The sequence below is a fragment of the Phacochoerus africanus genome, chromosome 2 (genome assembly GCF_016906955.1).
Source record: "Phacochoerus africanus isolate WHEZ1 chromosome 2, ROS_Pafr_v1, whole genome shotgun sequence".
Taxonomy (NCBI): Eukaryota; Metazoa; Chordata; class Mammalia; order Artiodactyla; family Suidae; genus Phacochoerus; species Phacochoerus africanus.
The window spans coordinates 206,234,437-206,259,130 of NC_062545.1; the positions used below are offsets into that span (position 1 = coordinate 206,234,437).

At 38.4% G+C, this 24,694-nt stretch overlaps 1 protein-coding gene across 1 annotated transcript in view; it reads right to left on the reverse strand.

Annotated features, from left to right (window-relative positions):
* Positions 1-24,694, reverse strand: part of ADAMTSL1 (ADAMTS like 1) — a 452,838-nt gene that overhangs the window by 265,522 nt on the left and 162,622 nt on the right. The window contains exons 7-9 of the mRNA XM_047767602.1: positions 24,462-24,619; positions 14,532-14,643; positions 10,206-10,344 (exon numbers count right to left, since the gene is read on the reverse strand). Of these exons, the coding sequence (XP_047623558.1) occupies positions 10,206-10,344; positions 14,532-14,643; positions 24,462-24,619 (409 nt within the window). The remainder of the gene's footprint in view (positions 1-10,205; positions 10,345-14,531; positions 14,644-24,461; positions 24,620-24,694) is intronic.

Genomic DNA, 24,694 nt, shown 5'->3' on the forward strand with positions numbered 1-24,694 from the left:
ACTCACGTATCCTGATCAATCTCTCTCTCTGAGAAAAGTCCGAATGTAGGGTTCTGGGTTCTTTCTACAATGGGAATGAATCGCTTTCATGGCTTCACCCAGCCCTTCCAGTGCAGCTCTCAGGACCTTGTGCCTCTTCTCTGGGGCTGCAGAGCCTCACTCCTGACTTCCTGACAGCAGGATATGCTCTCAATTTGTCAGGCTCAGGGTGTCCAGACAATTTGTTATCTCCCCCTGCAAACTGCTTTTTGTCCTGGGATCACTGTTACTGTTAGGAGCACTGCCATCCTCCCACCCACCCAGGGTGGCACAGGCCATCTTTGCTTCTTCTCTTTCTTGTGTTCTTTACAGACATCAGTTCTTCCAGGTGTGACCTCTGTGTCATGAATGTAGGCTCTTTCGCATCAGTCTCCTAACAGATCGCCCTGCCTGCGCGATTGCCTCCTCCAATCCAGCCTGCTCATTGCAGTCATAGTGATGGATACTTTACTTCCCTATGATGCCTACAACACCCAATGAAATATCCCCCCCCCCTTTTTTTTGTCTTTTTGCCTTTTCTAGGGCCGCTCCCATGGCATATGGAGGTTCCCAGGTTAGGGGTCTAATCGGAGCTGTAGCTGCCGGCCTACACCACAGCCACAGCAATGCCAGATCCTTAACCCACTAAGCGAGGCCAGGGATCGAACCAGAAACGTCATGGTTCTTAGTCAGATTCGTTAACCACTGAGCCATGAGGGGAACTCCCAATGAAATATCTTAAGTGCTACCTCTGCTAAAGCCTGTCCTTACTTGCCCTTTCAGTATCTAGCCAGAAAATTCTCTCTTCTTCTACCAAATACCCTCTCATCACTTTTAACTATGTACTGACTTCTAACTATAAGTTTTCTTTAGTTTAACACTATGGGACAAAATCCATGTTGGTTCTTTTTTGTTGTTTTTAAATTGAAGTATAGTTGAGTTACAATGTTGTGTTAAATTTAGAGGTACAGTAAAACATTATATATAATACATAATATGTAAGTTTTATATGTTATGTGTATGTATGTCTTTTCCCTTATGTCTTACAGATTCTTTACTATATCTTTTCTTTTTTTTTCTTTTTGCCATGCCCACAGCATGTGGAAGTTCCTGGGATTGAACCCACACCATGGCATCTACCTGAGCACGGCAGTGACAATGCCAGATCCTTAATCAGCTGCTCTACAAGGGAACTCTGTTTACCGTATCTTTTAACAGAGTCTTCTCGCACAGAGGCAGTGAGTAAATATTCACTCAATGAAATCATGCCATTGATGTGCAGACACAAAAGCAAGCAGCGCAACTACCATCTAGAATGAAAGCAAGCAAAGAAACAAGAATAAGGTTAAAGAAATTCCCAAACTGGGAGATCCTGCTGTGGCTCAGCAGAAACCAATCTAACTAGCATCCATGAGGATGTAGGTTCGATGCCTGGCCTTGTTCAGTAGGTTAAGGATCTGGCGTTGCCATGAGGTGTGGTGTAGGTCTCAGATGCAGCTTGGATCTGGCGTTGCTGCGGCTGTGGTGTAGGCTGGCAGCTGTAGCTCCAATTCAGCTCCTAGCCTGGGAACTTCCATATGCTGTGGGTCTGGCTCTTTAAAAAAAAAAAGAAAGAAAGAAAAAAGAAACTCCCAAACTGCCACTCACTGCACATTTTAGTCCACTCCTTCCTCTTTGCTAGCTCTGTCATCTGTGCGAGAGGCTGTTTTGAGGGTAGGCTGGCAGTCTAGGAAGGCTGCTTTGGCAGGCAGAGGTGGCTGGGTGGTCTGGGGCAGAGAAGGACAGCCTAATGGCATCTCTGTGTTAACCTGCTTAGCTTAACTCTACATCTCTTCCATTGGGTACCTCCCAGAAATAGCCATGGCAGCTTTTTAAAAATCTTATCTTCCCTTTCTGTCCCATGTGTCTTTCAGATATCATGCTGCTTTGTAACTATAGGACTTAACGTCCCCTGGGCAGTTGTGGTCCAGATAGTAGCTGATTCTTTTTTGCCTTTGTCGTGGCATCAAGCACAGAACTTGGCACAGGATTGGTACTCAATAAAAAAATGAATGAAATTGTGGGTGGTGGAAGGAGTTCTGGCACAGAAGAGAGTTAATTCATCTTCTCTTGACAACTCCAGGGCAAGAGAAACTAATATCTTCCTAAGTAACTGTTTAGAATGGGGGAGGAGAGAAGTAATAAAAAGTTGGAAGAGACACAAGCGTTTACTTTTTCATGAGAGGCAGGGTGCAAAGGACCATGGCATAATGAGGGCAAGAACACCTCTGAGGAGTTGGGGGAGGGAAGGTCTATTTTCCTCTCTGCTAACCCTCTTTCTGTGTGACCTTGAATGCATTACACTTGGATTTCTGCATTGGTCTTTTGCAAAATCTAAGTATTGGATGAAATGAGGAGTTTTAAGATGAAATAAGAATGGGTGCCTGGAAGCCCATCCCAAGGAGCCCTCTCTTATCTGTCCTCTTCCTGGTAGTTGCTGGGACAGAACTCAGGGTTCTGTGACCTACAGACTGAAAATGATTGAACTAGGGAATTATCTCAAAATCTCTCCTACTTGGTTGGTGACTTAATGAAACACGGTAGCTTTCCTTATTGTTTAAAGAGGCAAGCTGGGATCCAGCAAGTGAGGAAATAGTCTATATAGGTGACAATTAAAAAAAATTCATTTAATTTTTAGAACTAGACCACAAGAACCCTGCATGCTTCACTGGTTTAGGCTTTGAAAATACTTTAAAGATACGTATTCACTTTCTGCTATAAAAACAGAGTTTTTGATCTTTTGACCCAAAATATCATAATTTCCTCATATCTCTATTTCTGTGGTTAAACATACTTGATATTCATGAATGCAATTTCTTTACTGCCTTTAAATAAGTGGGACTAATATGTCCTTGGGTGTTTAGCTCTTCCTGTACTGTCCTACTGTCCTCAGTGATCTGGCCATGGTTTGATTTGAGTAAACCTCAGTATTTATGCTTATAGAAAAGAGGCTTGGCAAACCTGGGTACATGGTCAATTCAAAGACCCAGGACACCAAACTTTGCACTGATATAATTGGCGGTTCTATTCTGGCTGTGGGGGTCAATGGTGGATTTAAACCACATCTCACGGGTTGCTGAAAACATCGTGCATAACAAGGGTATCCGTGGGACAGGATGGAACCAGGGATCAGGTGACCTGAGTTGACATAATATACGAGATACTCCAGAACTAGAGGCACTTAGGTCTACAACTAGCTTTCTTTTACCCACCCTGACTTGGGGCAGGCGCCATAATGCTCTTTGGGCTTCAGTTTTTTCATCTGTAAATATAGATGATAATCTCTGTCTAGCTAACCTTTTAGGAAAGGCAAAACTGAATTGAGATAATGGATACTAAAGCACTTAAAATTTCAAATAGCAGAACATTGGGCAAGCCATTTTATAGGTTTGGTTCTCAATAATAATTAGCTGATTTTTGCTGAGCGCCTGGCATCTTGCTAAGAGCTTTACATGCATCACATCATTTAATCCTCATAATTACTTTCCAAGAGGAATATTACACTCATTTTCTGGTGGCAAAACTAAGGCCTAGAGAAGTTAAGTAAAGAAGTTACTTAGCTGCTAAAGTCACATTGATAGATGGAGGTTACAAATGAGGAGGATGATAATGTCTGTTCTCTTAATTCACAAGTTAGTCACAAGAATTACATAAATAATTATATTTTTTAAAAGCTTAAAATGTAATCTAGGAAGTGATTATTATTATTAGTGATGAACTGGCTTGGTGGAAGAACTGAACTGCTGCCATTTCTGAGTTGCAGTTAATTGTCTGATGATGTGTGGTAGGTCTATAAACTTGTGAAAGGTATGACCACACACTCTAAAAAACACTGGAACTAGGCTTTATTTATCTCATCATAAATGCATGAAAGTGCAAATGGGATTTTACAATGGTATTTTTTATTGCTTACTCATTAGCTACTAAAAGGAATATATTTAAATGAGGTTGAGTACAAAAAGGGAAGTCATTACTTTTCTAAATCACTTAACTTATTTTAATAAAACAAAAAGAGCCTCATGATTAGGAAAATGTTTCATTATACTTTAATTTCTATCTGAATAAACCATTCTCTAGTCCTTACATTGATTTCTCCTTTTTTTTGGAAATGGACACTGTCATAAACCCCTCATGGATTAAAGGACAATGTCTCACAGCTGGTTAAGTGGGGATTTCAGGTAATGACACATTGATATTTATCTTAATTTCTCATGGCCATGTTTTAGTTGTTGTTTGTTTTTTTACCCACACCCACAGAATATGGAAGTTCCCAGACCAGGGCTTGAATCAGAGCTACGGCTGCTGACCTATGCCACAGCCACAGCAACATGGGATCTGAGCCTTATCTGCAACCTACACCACAGCCCTTGGCAAGCCAGATCCTTTAACCCACTGAGCAAAGCCAGGGATCAAACCCACATCCTCATGGAAACTAGTGGGGCTCATAAACCATAGAGCCACAATGGGAACTCCCTCTGGGCCATGATTTTTTTAAAAAATCTGATAAATGTGATTTGCTTTCATAGAATTTGTGTCTCCTATTGTTAAAACAACAGACAACTCCCTTTCTAGACTCATTTGCAATTTTAGAGTTTCAACTTCTTTCATGGAAGAGAAAGTTGATTTCTGGAGAGTTAAGAAGTTTCTCTAAAGTTATGTCAACATAATCGTGACCTTAGTCATAATAGAGGCAGCAACTAACATTTATTGAGTGCTTATCATGTGTCAGGCACTCTGCTAAGCTCTTTAAATCTATTATTACACCATTTATTCCTCATTACAACTCTATGAGGTAAGTAGTTATTCTCCTCACTTCAGAGGATGAAAAAAACTAAGGCTCAGTGAGAAGAAGTAATTTGCCAAAGGCTACTAAAACCAGTTAGTGGCAGAGCCAGGATCCCTAACCAGGCTGTGTTGCTCCAATGCTCTGCTCCTAACAACCATGTACGGTGATCATCACCTTGTTACCACTGGACTAGTTGCTCACCCAGTTAGTGTGACTGGGTTTTACATGCCCACTGTACATACCGCCTCTCACGCTGCAAATTATTTCTCTCAGGTTGCATTAGGGTTCAATGCTGAGATTTTGATCACACTTTGGTCTATGGCCAGGGATGAATTATGCAATTTTATGTCAAATTTAATGAAGTTAGACCAAAGAAGTCCACTTCCAACTCACCAAGAACTGCTGCTTGGGGCATACAAGTTTGGGCATTTGCTTAGGAATGATGTTCTGAATTCTTTGAGGGAAGCGGGGAGTCTGGATGCAGTTTCAGCTAAAAAAAAGATTTGTTTGCTAATGATTGTGACTGTGATAGTGTGATGAGTGAGAGCTTTTTTCACTTATCCAACTCTTGCCAATTTAAGCCCCCTTCATTACTGCCTTGGAGGGAAAAAGTAGAAGTCTGTGCCAAAACAAAACAAAACAAAACAAAAACAAACAAAAAAACCCCAAAAACCCTGAAAAGGTGGTTCTCTGATCTTCTCACAAACAACATCTTGCACAACTTCCCCCAGACAGATTTAACAGTCTTACAAAGTCTCCTAGACTGAGATACGTAGTAAGGCCAAATGTAGTCTTTGTTATATTTAAAGACACTCTGAAAACATAAGGTGCTTATTAGCTGAGCTAAAATAATGCCTCTCTGTTTTTGCTGAACCATAGGCATACATTTGGAGGCTTTCTGGCCACATGATAGACTTTACCCTTCATCCAAGAGGCAACAATGACACAAACCTTTGCATAAACCAGCAGGTGATGAGTTAAAACAAATAATTTCCCCTCATGTAAAAAAGAAGCTATGAATATAGCATGGCAGAGCCAAGGAGGATTTTATATTTGATAAGATCACAAGTGTCTTAGCAACTGCACTGTTGAATGAATGAAGCAGAAAACAAGTTAAACATGTCCAGATCTCTGACATCTTGGAGGAGCATGCATCTGGACCAAGTTGAGACCACTACCAGAGCATACACTGTATTGGGTTTAGCATGTATGATGGGATTAATGATGTCATAGCTTTGAGTCACCAGCAAGAAATATTCCTAATTTTAGCTGAAAGTCGTTAAATTTTTAACATCACTTTCTCTTCCCTTCCACTATAAGCGTATTGGCCTCCTTTTTGAGGCTGCTTTTGGATAGGAAACAAAGTATTTTATCACTTCATATAAATAACTGCATAAGTGACACCAGCAGAGAGCAACACTGCTCTCTTGAACTGGAACTGCTGCCAGCCAGGTAGGCTCAATGGCTGGTCATAGTGAAAAGAACTCAAATTCTTATCTCAGCAAAACGCCTGATTAATACATGCTAGGGACATTTGGGCTTGCTTTAGAAGAGTGGAGAGCGAGAATGCTAGGTCATTGAATTCCAAGTGTCTATTATATATACAGAATGATTTTTTTAAATCTATGTTATGAGCCATAGACAAATCTGGACAGAAATAGAGCAAAAGCATTGATAGTGATTATCTGTGGGAACTGAAGATTATTAGTGAATTTTATTGTTTTCATTACAGACTTTTAACTTATCAACATTTCTGAGTTAGCATTAAGAATGAGAAAAAAGCTATAAAACATAAAAATTATTATGGAAAGAATAGGATAGATGTCAACAATCTCTTTAGCCCAAGAACTGCTAGGTAAGATAGTCCACAACCATGGAAACCAGTGGATGTTGTTGGTGAGTGAAATGAGTAAGTGATGTCATTCATTAGTTCAAATGTATGACATGTATTTATTATGAAGTAAATTAATGAGAACGGTGGGGCTGTTTTGGTAAATAGAAAAATTGGGTATCAAGGATTATGGCTAATGTTTATCACATCTAGTTTACTTCCAGTTTGTTTTGGTTTTAGATGTGTAGTAATGATAAAATTCTTACCACAGAGAAGTGGCTGCTAATTGTAACAGTTTTTATAGCTCTCCTTGCAATCTTGGAATACTTTTTCTTTCTTTCTAGTTCCTTCCTTCCTTCCTTCCTTCCTTCCTCCATTCTTTCCTTCCTCCCTTCTTTCCTTCCTCCCTCCCTCCCTCCCTCTCCTCCTTTTTTTGCTACACCTGAGGCATATAGAAGTTCCCAGGCTAGAAGTCGAATCAGAGCTTCAGCTGAGATCTCCACCACAGCCACAGCAACATGGGATCCAAACTGCATCTGTGACCTACACCACAGCTTGTGGCAACATTAGATCCTTAACCCACTGAGTAAGGCCAGGGATCAAACCTTCATACTCATGGATACTAGTTGGGTTCTTAATCTGCTGAGCCACAATGGGATTTAAATAGACATAATTGAAGAACTTAACAATGAGGGCTGAAGTATTTCCTTTGGTAGTAAAATATTTTTTACTATTATTGCAGCAATTTTTACAAGTCAGCTTAGCTTGAACAAGTTAAAATTAGTTTTTGTTTGAATATAGTTTTTGGAGTTATTGTTTAAAGATGCAAAATGAAGTTTAATCATACAACTCTGTGGAACAACAGGATCTATAGGCAGTTTGAAAATCACTAATTTAATTCAACAAATAGCTCTCTCACCTCCACTTGTAGGTGAGAAAAGTGACCCAGAAGGGTAAAGTAATGAACCCTGGGTTGCAGACGTATTTAGTGCCCCCTTTTGCTATTCATGGTACTTACCAATTTTGCCAGGAAGTAAACATGGCTATCTAAATGGGATTTTGTTGTCAAATAAAAGGCCAAAAATCCTAGCCTAATACAGGAAAAGTGAAGAAACATCTCAGTGGCTAGATAAAATAAATTTCTTCTTAAATGCCAAAATATGTGACTTTATCTGTCCTAAAACATGTGTTTTCACTTTGAGAGGCTTTTAATTTTGGACACAAAGGTGTTGGTTTAATTTCACTGTGTCACTCTTGATTTTACTATTAGACAGTTAAATCCATAGTTAGAAAGAGTTCCTTGAGGGTCTGATTCTGCTATGTCTGATGAGAGGGTGGACCTATTTTACCCAGTCCCTTTATTTCCTTTTCTCAGATCTTTACTTCTTATTTTCTCTTGGAATTCAGAAAGGTTGCTTTGATCCCAGGTATGCAAATGAGCTCAGTGAATTTCACTGCAGTCCTGAAGGACTCTAACCTCAGACTAGCACAACATTTCCTAAAGCAGTTTCCTCTTTAACCTCTCCTACTGCTAAGTCTTAATTTTTACAGCTTTGTTTAATTATCTCTGTAATAAAAAAGCAGCTTCCTGACATTTGTTTCTAACCTATTTTTTCTTTCTCCTTTTCTCACTTTTCTCTCTCTCTTTTTTTAACAGCCACCTGTCCCAACATTTATTCATGTGCTGTATTAGATGTTTTATAATAACATAGACATAGAAAAAAGCATAAATTGCACAAACTTCTTTCAATGTAGCATGGCCTTTTGTTTTTGAATAATAAGAAACCAGCCAAAAATATGACTCCAACAGAAAAAACAGGTAAAACTCAGAAGCCCGAGGAAAAAAAGTAATTTTTTTTTCTGATTATAAACACATTCTTAAAATTGTTAACAAAATGCTTTTACTGCACAACTGTTTTTCATGGCCTTCTCTTCATTGAAGTTTTTTCTGAGTGGGGGGAAAGCTTTACACAGTTTTGGGAAGTGTATCCCTCTTTTCTCCTAGAAACACACACATACATTTTCATGCATTTGTGTGTAAGATCTTCCAAGTCTCTCTATGGCTGAGGTGACGTGTTAAAATTGGGATAATTATGCTTTTCACACACTGGCTTTCCTGGTATAGATAGGGATAAGGATGTATAACAAGTAGAATATTTTAAAAATGGGGTTAAGTGAGAGTGATGCCAGCTAAAAATACCTCAAGCCCTTAATATTTCTAAAATAAAGAGATCCAAGCAAAATTTTAGCACCTCATTTAGTCTTTATACAATATCCAATCTCTTATACATAATTGTCTCATGTAATACAAAGCTAAATTAAACTTCACCTAAATTATATGTTTATAAAATATCTCTTCTTCTGCTTCTCTAATGAAAACCTATTATTCTGAGTTCACTTTTATCAGCTAGGTTTCGTAGTTTCTATGAGTAAATTAATCATAGCAATTTCCCACCATATGGAGAATTCAGAATTCATGAATGTGAGGCAGAAAGAGTACAAGAAAAGAAACTTTCAAAAGTTAACAGCAGAAAAGAGAAACTAAAATTGCCTGGCCTACAATTTAAAGATAGAATGATTTTCATCCCCATTGCTCATGCAGTATTTTAACTCTTCAAAGTTTTGTTTTATGACTATACAATTAGTATGCTATGATTTAAAAAAATAACATTGAGATATTTCTCAGGAGTCTAAGGGTCTTGCAAAGGATTCTCTATCTTTTGGTCTTCAAATTTCATTTTGTAGGAGAAAAGCTTTCATATATCCTCTCTCACGTGTTGAGGCTAAGAAAAGAGAATTACCAGGAAGCGTTGCAACTAAAAAGGCAAATGTTCCTGCCATGAAAAAACTCTCAACCTGCACTTTCTGACTACTAAGCATCTGAGATATTTCATTCGTCAGTCTGATTCTTGATCCTGCAAATAACTGCATGGTTTCCCCAAAGCAAACATATGGGAATGTGTCAAGTGTCTCTTTAAAGCTCCTCATTAAAAAGACCTTTAAAAATATATATTAGAGAAATAAGTCCTGCTTTCTCTCCACTGAAGGCTGAATTTATTTAAATCTGGAAGAACTTCTCTAAGACTGGTCTATGATTCTAGTTCATCAGTGTGGCCCACTGTGGGCTCAAATGGGTGAGATGCGACTCTGAAATAGTATCTGGTCTGATCATCTCAGTGACCAGGTGGCTGAGTTAAAAAAGGAAGGAACCCTGAGAACACTGTGCCATCACATTTGTTAAGATCAGAAACAAGTCACCAGAATAAAACGAAATCAGAAGAGCAAAGGCCTGTGCAGAGTCCCTCACCAGCAGCTTTACAAATGGAAAACCCCTGGACCCTGAGATGGCATCTTCTACCAGGAAGGTCAAGGGCATGGGTTCTAATAACACCTGCTTAGGAATAGGCACTGGATAGCAGCACTTCTTTAGTCTTCACATCATTTTATTTTTCATTAAAACAATTTTAGTTTACAAAGCTTATTTGAACTTGATTTATGATCATGGTAAACAAAATGGCAAATATGACTGACCTGGCTGGACAAGGATCCAAGTTGCACTCCTGAAGTTTGGGCTTGGGTTTGATGTTCTCGGGGTAATAGTGACAGTACTGGTCAGCAACCACGCGGTTGCTCCGAAGATCATAACACTCAGCCGATGTCAGCTGGTAACCTGCAGTAGTATCAAAACATTCAGGCAAGCTTAAAAGCACAGATCAATGCACTGTAATCCCTTCAGCTTTTTTGGCCATCTCATATTAATGGAAATTCTTCCCCAATTCTCCAGTCATTTTCAAGACAAGAGACAGATAAATAAAAGGCTCATTACTTTTTACAGGCCTCAGATATTGAATTTTTCCAATCTAATTTTAATAATTAAATTATACCATAGGGCTTGAACTATAAAAGAGCATAACAAGATTATAAGACTCTGTTGTAAGAGTTCTGTAGTGTTTCAGTGGGTGACAAACCTGACTAGTCTCCATGAGGATGCAGGTTCAATCCCTGGCCTTGCTCAGTGGGTTAAAGATCTAGCGCTGTAGGTTGCAAATGAGGCTTGGATCTTGTATTGCTGTGGCTGTGGTGAAGGCCAGCAGCTCCAGCTCCAATTAGAGCCCTAGCCTGGGAACTTCCATATGCCACAGACTTGGCCCCCCCCCCCAAAAAAAAAATTCTGTTGTAAGAACTATTCTTACTAATTTGTTTTGTAGAATCTAAAATTCTAACACAAAATTCTGCATCCAAAAAAGATTATCAGCATTTATTTATCAACCATCTCATGCAAAATTGTCTCCCTTGTACCTGGGGCATCAGGGAGAATAAATTCCCTTCTCGCCTCCAAATAAATAAATAAATAAATAAGTAAAAACCAAAAAAACCCCACCAAGGCCACTCCCCTTGGTCACTGGGGGACCATGGGATATCAGATTGGATTGGGTTCTGCCAGCTGCTGGGAACTTTTTTTTCTTTGCCTAAATTCAACCTGAATGGGTTAAGTTGAATAAATGGGTGACTAAGACTTTAGCAGTAGCCATCATGAATTCCAAGTTACCCTACACAACTAAAAAAACAGCTCCTGCTGTTCAATTTTTGTTTCAAAATCTTTCGTCATTTCTCTTTAAGTCTCTAGCCAATATTTTTTTAAAATAGTGTGGCTGAGTAATACTTAATTCTACTCATCATAGGTTTTACCTTTCCTACCTAACTCCTTCTTGTCCCGTGGACAAGGCTGGTGATGAGGACTTGGATTTTTGGGGTGAAAAATAAATGTGTACAGAGCATTTCTTAAAATTAGGCCGCTTTTATCATTCTAACCCCGATAAATTCCAAAATATATTTTCCCTGGGCAGTGGATGAATATTGTTATTGCTAAGTAAGTGTTAAGAAGTCAGATTTTCAGTGGTTAAAAATCTTGCAAAAGATTTTAGGAAATGAGAAGGAGGCTTATAAACCAGACTTCCTGGCTTAAAGCTGTGTTCAGACCACCCACATAAATTATTTAATCATTAAAGACCTAAAAAAGACCTTTTAACAATTTTACTGTAAAGAGGAAAAGCATGGAAAGTAATGGATAAGAACAGCTTCCATTTAATTTTTTGTCTTATAAAAAAAATCAAAAAGGAAAATGATACTTATGTAAGTAAATATGTTTGTTTTTTCAGTTATATTATACTTAAAGCAGATAATTTGTCATCTATTGTCAAGCTATTTTACAAGTTTCCAGAAAATAATTTTTACTCAAGGACAGAATTTATATTGTAGTAAAATGTGCACACACCATTAGGTAAACAATAAATATGAGATTATGAATTTGTTTGTTTTTGCTTTTTAAGGGGATGCCTGCAGCATATGGAAGTTCCTAGACTAGAGGTCGAATAGGAGCTGGAGCTGCCAGCCTCCACCACAGCTCACAGCAAAGCCAGATCCTTAACCCGCTGAGCTAGGCCAGGGATCAAACCTTCATCCTCATGGATACTAGTCGGTTTTGTTACCACTGAGCCACAATGGGAACTCCCATTAGATTATGAATTTTAAACATCATAATTTGTCAGCTTAAAAATATGGTTGTGTGGAGTTCCTGCTGAGGTGCAGTGGGTTAAGCATCCAACTGCAGTGGCTCAGGTTGCTGCTGAGGTGAGAGATCAATCCCCTGCCCATTGCAGTGGGTTAAAGGATCTAGTATTGCCTCAGCAGCTGTGGTATAGGTAAGCAGCTGCGTCTTAGATTTAATTCCTGGCCCAAGAATTTCCATGTGCCATGTGTACAGCCATAAAATTAAAAAAAATATATGGCTGTGAAGATGTTCTAAGAGTGTATGAAATGAAAACTTAGAATAAAAATGAAATAAATGACTGCATATGTCAGATAATTGTGTTTTCTAATGTTTCACAATGTATTTGGAGTAGCAATTCTTTACACTTAGCAAAATAGTCAACTAGTTTAATTTGGAACCAGAAACATAAAAAAGGAATTTAGAGATAATTTTTTTAGCAATTTTCAAACTGTGGTCCACGAAATGGGCGGAAGGCTGGTTTTTACATTCTTCAGATCTTCTTTGTGAGCAGTAATCCTTTATCTGGCTTCTTAGTAAAACAGGCTTTGAGGAAAATGTTTGATAGCTCACAACATTTAAAACCTACTGATGGTTCCCCCTTTTCACTTAGATGTAAAGAAAATAAAGCCCAGAGTTTTGAATCTAACATTAATTGTCTTATTATATAGCAAGCCATTATCAAGGCTACAGAAATTATACTTCAACAGCGAATCTATATGAAAATGGCATTGTGAGTCTATTAACTGTATTTCTACTTCTCAGAAAACATGGTTTTTATTTAAAAAGAAAAGATGGAAAAAATTATCTCCTTAAATTTTTTTCTGAAACTACTTCCTGTGCTATTCATTAATAGATGAATCAAAATAACATATTCCCATAAATGTCAAAGTAATTGACACTTTATTTTTAAAGTAATTTTTTTATTCATCACAGAGCAACTGGAAAGACTATTTTAATGAAATGCCTAAAATGTTGAATTCATTCAAGAACCAAATGAAAGTGTTTGAAGGTACTTTTAACACTGATTTAAGGTAAAATCTAACATTGCTCTATAGGACCTCATTCTTAATGGTTTGTTCATATTAGGTAGACACAGGTAACACAGCTGAAGATGAATTGTATCATATGTTCTTATTGTTTTACAAAAATTAATGGATAATCATTTGTCTCCATTTTCAGGTACTCTCCTTTTGTCAAAATAACCCTAGCCCTAACCTATGTGGATTAGTTACTTAAAGCAAGCCAATTAACAGACTTCCATGAAGCTGGAACTAGAATTTATTTCATATGCTCATTTTTAAAGGCATATACATACAATTTTATACTTATTAAATTACCAAGACTTAAAAAAATGATAGTCCAAAAATACTGACTCAGTTGGCAATGAAACTAAAATATTCATAGACTGCTTATTACCCTTCTGGAAAGAATTTTGGTCATATATGCCAATAGCCACAAAAATTCTGAAACTCACTCCCGTGAATTTCTTCCAAGGAAACAATTTGAAAGGAAAAAAATACTTAGGTATTAAGTTATTCATTACATTATAACAGAGAAGTTTAAATGAACTAAATGATCTTCTAAAAGGACATGACTAAATAAATTATTATAAAATAACTCAAAGCAATAATTATGTAGTTATTTTGGTAATTATTAAAGAAAAGGGGGTGAAAACCCTTTTTCCAGTAACACAAAATACTGTTCATGTTACAGACATGATATAGAGCAGAGACAGGAACTCATCTGATGACTTTTCAGGAGAGATGTATTTTCACGTATAAATTAGGCAAGTGGCCTGCCTTTTCCTGCATAAATGACAGGGTTGAGCCAAAAAATAACTAAGCCTAAATTCTATGGTACAATGACTTTTTTCCAGTAAAAAACTATTTCCTTTGATTAAGTTAATGGTTGATTCTTCTGGGACACATGCTATGGAGAGGGTGTGACAAACACTCTTCACTTGATTACTGAATAAGTTCATTCAACCTGATAAGTAGTTTACTCCCAAATGAACAGAATCACCTGCACACTAAGCTGCTGCCAGGCTATGACAGTTCTTGTCCTGGGCTCCCATGAATCAAGGAAAGAAGAAAAGAACATTTCCTTTGACAGGACTCTACACACAGAAGAGGGTCAAGTGGTATCTACATGGAGGTATCTGCCTGATGGGAAGGCTTCAGGATTTGGCCCCCCCAAGAAAGGATCTGATTCACACTGTGTATGCTGAAGTGACTCTATCCTGGCAAGCTGAGCTGAGACTTCCCTCATAAATGTGAAGAGCTCCAAGGCTAAATGAATACAGTTACCTCCACCACAGGTTGCTGAGCATGGAAAAAAATCCGTCTCCCTCCATCGGTGGATGATAGGCTGATAGAAGATGAACTGGACTGTACTGTCCGTGGGTCCCGAGTTGCGGATCTGCAGGAGACAACGGCAAAGTAGAGAAACTGGTGTGACAGATGGGTGCCCTCTGGGCCCCTTGCAACCTGGATAAGGATGTGTGACAGTACTGATAGCCTCAGGCTATGTGAAGGGCGGCACTGGGAGAGAATAGACAATGGCAGTATCACTCTTCTTACCATCTAACCAGCAAATGGTCTCTGCACGCACCATCACCGTCATTACCTTCTCAGTCTGCTGCCACAGAACACAGGATGACAATGTCTCAACTTGTGATTCTAGCAGGACTGTAACCCAAGCCACTTATTCCTTCATTCTTTTTAATTTCTAACTTCTTTGGTAAAATTATATGGGTTTTTCAATGTAGGTTCAGAAATAGACAATTTGAAGAAAATAATAAATGTGATAGGTTAAAAAAAATTAAAGGAGTTCCTGTCGTGGCGCAGTGGTTAATGAATCCGACTAGGAACCATGAGGTGGCGGGTTCGGTCCCTGCCCTTGCTCAGTGGGTTAACAATCCGGCGTTGCTGTGAGCTGTGGTGTTGGTCGCAGACGCAGCTCGGATCCCGCGTTGCTGTGGCTCTGGCATAGCCTGGTGGCTTGGACCCCTAGCCTGGGAACCTCCATATGCTGCGGGAGCGGCCCAAAGAAATAGCAAAAAGACAAAAAAAAAAAATTAAAGATACTGTCACTGGTTCAGAGACAAAAAGGAGTTAAAGAATTAAGTAGCTCTTCCCACACAGAAACGTACTTGGCATGTCCTGGCAATTTAGTGATTCATATATCTTAATGTGCAAAGTTACCAGTTGCAAACTGGGTAAAACACAAATTCCTGGGGTTCCAGCCCAGAGCTCCAGGGAATTCAAATGCAGACAATCCAAAAAATCAAACTTTGAAAAAACACCAACTTACATTATAAAAGCATTTATTTCAAATAAAACATGTGTTTATGGAAATCACAGCTCCTTTGTATTTTAAAATGGGGGCTACGAGGCAATAATTCTTTAATGATTTAAAAGTACAAGGTTGAGGAAACAAACTCAAACTGAAAGAAAAAAATATCCAACAGGAAAAATGCCTTGATTTCAGGAAGACAAAATGATGTCACACAATAGTTAGACAGGTGGGCAAGGGCAAGCCTTGGACCATTTATTATGTTAAAGGAAGTGCCATGGACAACTGAGAGAACCATCTCTTAAGTCCAATCCCATCACAGCAATTAGAGAAGAGTCAGAGTCAGCAGAGTTGCCTCCTCTAAGTCTTTGTTAATTATTTAAAGTCTTAGCACTGTCCCGATTGTGTTTTCTCTAGGATAAAGTTATAGATTCTGGTTTCAGATTTTTTAAAAAGGTAGCCTTATATCTTTTTTTGCTACTGAGTTTAAAAATTGGATTAAACACCTAGAGTGCAGAGGGAAACAGAAGCCCTGAAGAAATAGGGAATAGGTGCTAAACACTAGATCAGTTTTTGGAGTTTGCATGAGAATGTGAAATGTTCCACAGAAAATCTAGAAGGACTGGAAGGGATAAAGAAGAAACAAAAGCAACAGAATATCTCCTATTATGCCAGGATTCTGACCCATGGAGCATCCAGCTCTTTCCTAATTAGAATCAACAGTGATACGATTCCCTACTTTAAAGCAAAACCAGCTGAAGCAATACAGTGTCTTTCACAAAAGGGGAGCGTGGCCTACAGATTAATATTTTTCAGTCCTATGTGTCAGATACAGGATATCTAATGGCTTGCTTAGGGAGGGAGTATTAATCACATTCTCTGGAAAGCTCTTCCCCCCCTTCCCCCAGTTCACAAAAGCCGATAGCTCTCTTGGGATGTGTGGTTATCATGCTGGAAAGCTATTATAAGAGGTCTCTCATTTAAACACAAGCGCTGCAAAAAAATAAAAAGGCCAGAAACTGTATTTAGATATGGAGAGATGGGCTATTTTGCTATTAATTAAACTAAGTCCTAGGAAAGCATGTGGGTTGCAGGAGCGGGGGGGTTCAAAATAAGGAAGATAGAATATTTAAATATTTGGCAAAACCTTGTTCTGGAATATCTGTAGTCTGGGCTTATCTTTACATCTGGTTAAAGAGGCAAAACACGAACAGGTCCTTTTTTCAGCTCCCTAGGAATTATCAATAAAAGCACCACATGCCCACAGAGGAAGGAATAAATGACAAGGAGTTTTAGCCTTAAGTGGGAGGGTTATTACACACCATGTTGAAGGAAAGAAAACAAGCAGCATAGAAAGAATATAGTTCTCAATGAGTTTCATGAAAATAATGGACAATGACCATGAATGTGAAAACTCTCAATGCCTAGATTTGAAAAGAGATGATATAACACCGACATCTTATTTAAAATAGATGAAACCATCATGATGCATCCAAATATCTGACCACATAATTTTTTTTTTTTGGTCAGACGCACAACATGTGGAAGTTCCCAGGCCAGGGATTGGACTTGCACCAGAGTAGTGACAATGACAGATCCTTAACCCACTGGGCCACAAGGGAACTCCTGTCTGACCACATAATCTTGCTTGATTCCTTCCTCCCTGAAAGCAGTCTTGCCTTTCCCTTCTCTACAACTAACCCTAACCCTAACCCTAACTCCAACCCTAACACTCTTTAACAATAACAGCTACAACTACTACAACAATCAGCACTTACTACATCCCTGCAATGTGCAAGGGACATTTCATTTACATTAAATTGAATCTTAAGACTGCTCTGGATTATCTTTCACATTTATATCACAATGAAAAAAAATGAAGCTCAGAGAGGTTATGTGGCTAGCTCAAGGCTACACAGCAAGGAAACAGAAGAGCAGGGATTTGAATGCAGGTCTGCCTGGCTTTAAAGCTGTCATTCTATTCATGGTCCAAACAATCTTATTAGCATTGTGAAGACAGAGACATCTATCTTTGCTGGTATCCTTAACTCTTGTCAGTATTGTCTTAATTTTACCCTTACATTTTAGAGTAGAAAAAATATTTAAAATAAAAAGAAGAGGCTAACTGGATGTCTAACTTTAATGGCCTAATTATTGCTTACAGAGATGAGCCACCACGTTCCTCTTTACTGGTTTTATTAATTCTGGGCTGCTGGGACCCATGTTATCATTAGGTCTGGAGCTTCATAAACCCTAAATCCTCAAACATCAGGTTTCGGTTCTCAAGTGCACATTGAAAGCTTCAGTTTGACACACTAGAATTTTGTTTTAGGGAGCTAAACCATCTGGCATATGTAATTTTGACCTCTTCAAGTAATAAGGAAAATGAATGTTATGAACCAAGTTTTTCTTCCTGTAATTACAATGGTTCAGTGTTTTTAACTCAATGTAATGATTTCTCTCCCTGGAAGTAAACGGGAAGACAAAAAAAATCTGATCACTTTCCATAGCAGTTGATAGTGCTTTCTTGATAGAGCTGCAGGGCGGTATAAATGTGTACATGGGCAATTGCTGAATTTGAAGTCCATGTAAAATCAAAGAAATCAAGAAGAGATTCCAAACCCATGAAATACATCAAGTGCACATAGGCTCTTCCAGATAAAGAATTATGAAATGCCCTATTGCTTCTTCTCAGTTGGGAAAGGGGAGTTTGTGAGCCTTCAGATGTTCACCAACTAGTTTCCTTTCTCTTTCAGATGCTGTAGAAACTTTTGCCCTGGAAGGACCAGCATGGGAGTTGGCAGTCAGTGATCCTCTACCCACCTTACTTGCAGTTAAGCTGCTGCTCAGGCATGAAGAGAGGTGGCTAAGAGGGAATTGTGGGTGGACCTGCCATTAAAGGCTCTGAAATGGGACCCTCAAAGGTATTCAACTTGGTCACCTGCCCTAAGGGTAGTCAGAGATGTCATGACTTGGGAGGGTTTGGAGATGGTTTGCCTGCTAGGAAGGGAATAAAGTGGAAAGCAGGCGATTCTGTTTATCAAATGCCTCAGTCTACTCTACTATATTCAACTTGGGGCTGGTCTAGTGTTGGTCTAGTGTAAAAATATTTTAAAATGCTTTTGTGGGCTTTCAAGAACATGCAACGACAGTAATACCTTCTTTATAGCACTCATGTGCTTACAGATACTTAAGATTGATATAGTTGTTACATTATTGCCTTTCTCTTCCATATCCATTAACTGCAAGAAGGCAGACATCATTTATCTCACTTACTATTCTTCAGCATCATATACAGCGTTCGGCACAAAGCAGGTGTCCAAACAACTGCTGAATAAATGAGTGCATGAATGAAGAAACAAATGAATTATATATTGATCATGTTTTTTTCAAGCTCTTTTGGAACTGCAAACTACTATTTGTGACCAATCTCTGGAAGAGTTATCCTTTTGTATATCTCTGCCAGTTTTCTTAAAGATGTTGCTGATCGTTTACTAGAAAAATAGATAATGTCGATAGACTTCATGAAAAGAAGCAGTATTGTTATAATGCAGCCCTCACCCAGCAGTACTTTCAATGCTCCTTTGGAAGCTGTCTCTTTAGGCAGGATGCTGTAGCAGAAAGGACTTGTAAAAATGCTAGTTATCATTGGAATAAAACATAGACTCGATTATTCCACTGCTTTAGTTAGAGACACTAACATTAGGGGTTATCCAGGAAAAATAGTGATAAAAAAATTGTTAGCACTCAACTTAACTTTTACACTTCTTAGAGAGTTTTCTAGCCCTCCTAGAATTCCAGACCTCTCTCTTGGGATACACAGTAGTTCAGCCCATGGTTCCTGGCTCAGGGTTGCATGAGAGATGCTGGTTATAGATTTACTGCCCAAAGCTTTTGAGTAGGGAAGTAGATCAGAGATGCTTCTTTGGAAATAATGAGTGTAATGCTTGCTAAGGAACAAAGAGGTGGAAGTGATATGTAAGACAAAGATGCTGAGGCAGAGCAAACTGGAGTCTACTAGAAGGACCATCTCATTGCTTGAATGGATAAGGAGGGCAGAAAAGAAAGGACCAGAGTAGAGCCATGGGGGCTATGATTGGGCAGGAGTCTGCTACTCTCAGCATCAGAGAAAGGTGGGAGTTGGTTCTTTGACTCTGTATCTTAACCATAGATGTTCCATTGGTAAAACAGTATGGGGAACCCAACATGAAATGCAGTGTATTGTAATTAACTCAGTTCTAAACTCTTGGAATAGATTAGCATAAAGGAACATATTTACTGAGGGAACCCACTACATGTAAACATTGGGTAGGAAAATGAATTACTGTTTATTACATGCTTCCTTCCCCCACCCCACCCCCCATAGTTAATTTAGACTCTTCTGCTCTAGAATGTTTGGCTTACAGCAATGATTTTCCCTTTGTATGAACATGTGTTGACTAATATGGGGTAGGCCATCTAGAGACGTGTTAGGTGGCAAGACAAAACCAACCTGGGATTCGACATTTGCCAAAGCTCAGCCTCCACTTGAGAAAAGAATTGATGATTTCAATCCTACCTGAGATTCACAGGCCTCCCAAATTGCACAAAGTCTGTCTTCATCACATTATCTTGGAATACGTTAGCCATAGCTTTTACTATCTGTTCATTTTATTTTAGTACATAATTATATGCATCACTCTTTCAAAATTTCTTATTCAGTGTTTTATCTTTCAAATGGCATTATGAGCTAAGAGAGGGCAGATACCATACTTCAAAGTCAATCTGTCCTGTGTGTGAAGCATTTCCTGAAAAAGGGAAATGCAGGGAAGCTCTACAAACTTACTTGAGGAAGTGAATTTGTGTAACTTTGCTTGTGCAGTTTACATCTAGGGGGTCCCTTTTGATAAAAACAATTTTGGGAGCTGCTGAATTACGTACTATTAGTAGTAGTAGTAGTAGTATGCTCAGTGCTGTCCAGAAAGAAATATGAAGGCATCATCTCTGCTTAATACTCTAACTGTGCAAACAGAAACTACCAGCTTTCTATTTACATAAGCTACTTAGGTAAAAATTGAGATGATGTCAACCTTCCTAACCAAATTCCCCAACGAATAAAATGTGATGCATTTAGAATTATCCTCTGTAGGAAATCACTGTTCTCTAGTTGTCAGTGCATGAATTGTGAATCAGTGTTCTTAATTCTGAGTATACCGATTGTTTACTATTCTGCTCTGTATTTCTGCTTCTTTGATGTCTTAGGTACTCATTAATCCTTTTTCTCTCTAGCAAATATGGCTTTCTTAAATTTTTAAAAGGGGGCACAAATTCGAATACGCGTAAGTATACCTTAGCTGCTTTCATAAGCAGAGCTAAGTTGGGAGTTCTAATAAAGTATGAACTGTGACTGACAAAAATCCTCTTCTATCTGGGAAGGTCATTATCTTTTATGAATCTACATGGAAAAGATGTACATGCCATGGTACGGGAAGAACGGAAAATTAAGCCAGCCAGCCAGCCAGCCAATAGCCAATCTTCTCTAACAATTAATGTGATTCCAGGTGTCACAGGCAGTCTGCACTCACATCCATTTGTATTAAAGCTACATCTGCCAAACTTTCCTGAATGTACTATTCATAAATCAATCAGCCTCTGACCATCTTCAGAGAAGCAGTTTTCTGCAATTGTGTAGACAGAGTATTGTGATAAGTCAGATGTTAGAAGTCAAAGCATCTGAAAAGGATGGAAAGAAATCACCTGATTCCATTTGTTTTTATACATAGAATCTAATTCAATTCCTTCCAAAGACTCTATGAGGGGATATTTTGTAACCATTTTTCAAATAAGTAAATAGACACAAGGAGGTAATACAACATACTCAAGGTCACATCCCCAGTAAGCAGGAGAATATACGAAATTCTAGAGAGCTTATCCTTTCTACCTCTCTACACTAGCATTGGCAAAAATATTTGTACAGCTGATTACAAAGTACGAATTTTTGGAAGACCTGCCCTCCCCTTCTGGAAGTAAGATGAAAGTTTAGTCAATTTTTAAAGATGGCCAAAAAAAGAAGATTCCAAAACATAATTTTGGACCCAATGGTAATCTATAACAATTCTCACTGTGAGAAAAATTTTCATTTCATGCAAAAGAGGTCTTTTCCTTTCAAATAAACAAAAATGTTATTTTGGCAATAAACTTCCATGCAGATGTTGACAAATGACCATTCTGATTCCTATGTATCTCGTTCAGAAAGGAAATTGTTGCTTAAATCAATGGATAATGCAAAAGAGATTATATTTTGAATGACACCAAAGGAAACAATTACAAACAGTATGTATAATTTCTAAGCACATTAATCATGAAAGATGATAAATAAGCAAATGGTAATATTTCATATTCAGCTATTCTTGCACAAAATTAGGGAAGGCATGGTTGCTTCATTATGTCACTGGAAAAAAAAGGTTAACTTGCTTCTTTTTGCCTTTGTCTTCTATTATCTGGCTCATTTTCAAGTTTCAGTAAGAGGATTTAATAAATTATATAATCTATTTTAGAAAAAAATTTAAATGTATTTGATTCTGATATTTTTCTAATGAAACTTTAATCTCTTGTCATTTGCAACCTGAAGCTAGGTCACCAAACAGGATACAGTACAAAAATCACTAAAATGATAGCTTAGCCTGTTTCTGAAAGAAGAAACAGGTATCTAGGAAAGTGTCTAGGTATCTAGGAAAGTGTCAAAAACGTCTTCAAAGTTTGTTTTTCCTTTAATATGTATATTTACATGTAAAAGAAAAAATATTCTCTTAGAAGCAGCACAGGAACTAAAAAGAATTTTGGGCCAGAAGCAAGGAGATGAGATTTTTGGTCCTTTTATCACTGGCATGAGCTGGGACATATCACTGAGTTTCCCTCAGGCTCAGTTTCCTTGCAGGTAAAATGAAGATGTCACATCTGTCCCACTTCAACAATTGCCATGGTAAAAGTCCTTGATTCATCCAGCACTTGTTGGTGTTTATTGTGTGTGTGTGTGGTTTGTTTTGTTTCATTTTGTTTTGTTTTTAATGGAGATAGGAAGACAGTCATGAAGAATGGTCCCTTGAGGAACACACAGAGGGGAGATGTGATGTAAACTGGAATTTGGAGTCAAGTCACAGAATGCTTTTGGAAGGATAAAGTCCTGAAGTCCAAGTATGAGTTAGTGAAGAAAATAAAGGAAGGAAAGAAAAGTGCATCACAGACAGAGGGCATGGCATCATGCAAAGGTAATAAATCATGAGGGAACATGATACTGGGGGGCCTTGTGAGCCACTTGATTGGCTGAAACAGGAGGGGAAAAGTCAAAGGTGAGATTGGAAAGGTATACAGAATCCAGATTATTGAGAGTAACAGATGCTGTGCTAGGGATTTGCATTTTAGCCCCAAAGCAATGAGTGGAGTTGAGGGGCAACACAGGATCGTGAGTGGGGGAGCTGTGGTTTTAGCAAACTCACTCTGAAAGGCAACAGGGACCATGGATCAGAGGCTGGGAAACTAAGTCAGAGTCCACGGTATTAATCTAGGTAAGGAATACAAAGATGTAAACTAAGACAGTGGCAGCAAGGATGGAGAAGAAACAGTCTTGAGAGATGGTATGGAGGAAGAACTGACAAAGTTGAAAGTCTAACTAGGTGTTTACAGAAGAAGGGGAATTGCTGTCAACCACAGGTTTCTGATTAACTAAGGGAATAGGGTGTTTCTCCATAAGATAAGATATAAAAGGATAAAGCAGGATTCTGGGGCCAGACAAGCCCGATTTTGGACATTGTGCCTCCAAGTGGTGATATGCAGAAGGCAACTGGACATATGAAATGCATTTGATAATGCTGTGAACTGCTCAAATATGGGAAGTATTATTTAAATTCAATTCTGTATTTTCAGTATGTGTATTAAGTCTTACAAGGCCACTAGGAAATCATTGTAAGTGGTTTATTCAAGAGTACCCTAGGGCTTCAAAAAATTAAGACATCTCTCCATTTTTTTTATTGTATTTCTTTGTTTAACTGAAAGTATTTAACTCCCGACAACATAATTTCTATTGTGAGCTACCTCTGATGGTTTGTGGCTTCTTGTTCACAGTCATGTGGCTGGCATCTGGACTGGATTGAAAAAGAGCCACCATGTAGATGGAGATAGAGGCTAGAACTCTGGTACTCTTCTTCCATGCAACCTCACTGCCCATCCATTTTCCTATATGCATCCTTCCTTCCAGCTGCCATAGGGTCATAATGCCTTAACTTAAATCAAATGTCCTCTGGCTCCAGGTCCCATGATGAAAAATTTATGAAGTCCTGGACACATGACAAGTTTTACAGCTTTACAGCTGAAATCCTTCAGGTCCTTTTGACCTACTGAAGGAAAAATATATGTTTGATTTTATTGTGATTCCCAAACATACTTCTAGTGTGTGCATTTTTACTACAGAATGTGTATGTTGCTTCCAGCAATGTGTTTTATATTACCTTGAAGGGTAGGGAAGCTCTTATGGAAGGAAACAACATGGTCTCGTTGCCAGGACAAGAGAAAACAGAGCTTGCAATTGGAAGCATGACCAAGTCTATGGATCATTAATTTGTCTTTCTCTTTGACTGAGGACACTTTATATGAGTCAATGACTATATCCTAACTTGTTTTAATGATGGTCATATCCCTCTACTAATGATATTTTGGCTTTTTGAGCGGGATCTTTTTATTAACTCACCCAAACACAAATATACATAAATATTTTTTCTCTGTAAACTTAAAATTATTGCATGTTCTTATAAAGTCTAGGATGTAGCTCAACACCCTTGAATTAAACATTTCCTTTTTACCAAGCTTTCCAAATCCATGTCAAAACCTAAAGTTCTTCTCTCTTCAGGGGATTATTAGTAACATCAGTTTGGATGTAGCTCGAAAACAAGGTACCTAAATGGGCTCACCTTGATAATGAAATCTGCTGTAAGTGGTCCAGCCATTCTCAGTATCTCTTTGTCTGGAAACTTCTGGAAGTCCACACTAGAATTGTCCACAAGAAAGATGCCTGTAGAGCTGAGACTGTTTTCACCTTTAGCCCCCTGTAGGGTTTTGGTTTCCAGATCTACATAATCAAACACATGAAGAGGAGAGAAAGATGTTCCCAGGGCGATCATAGACCACATGCAAGCACATTCTG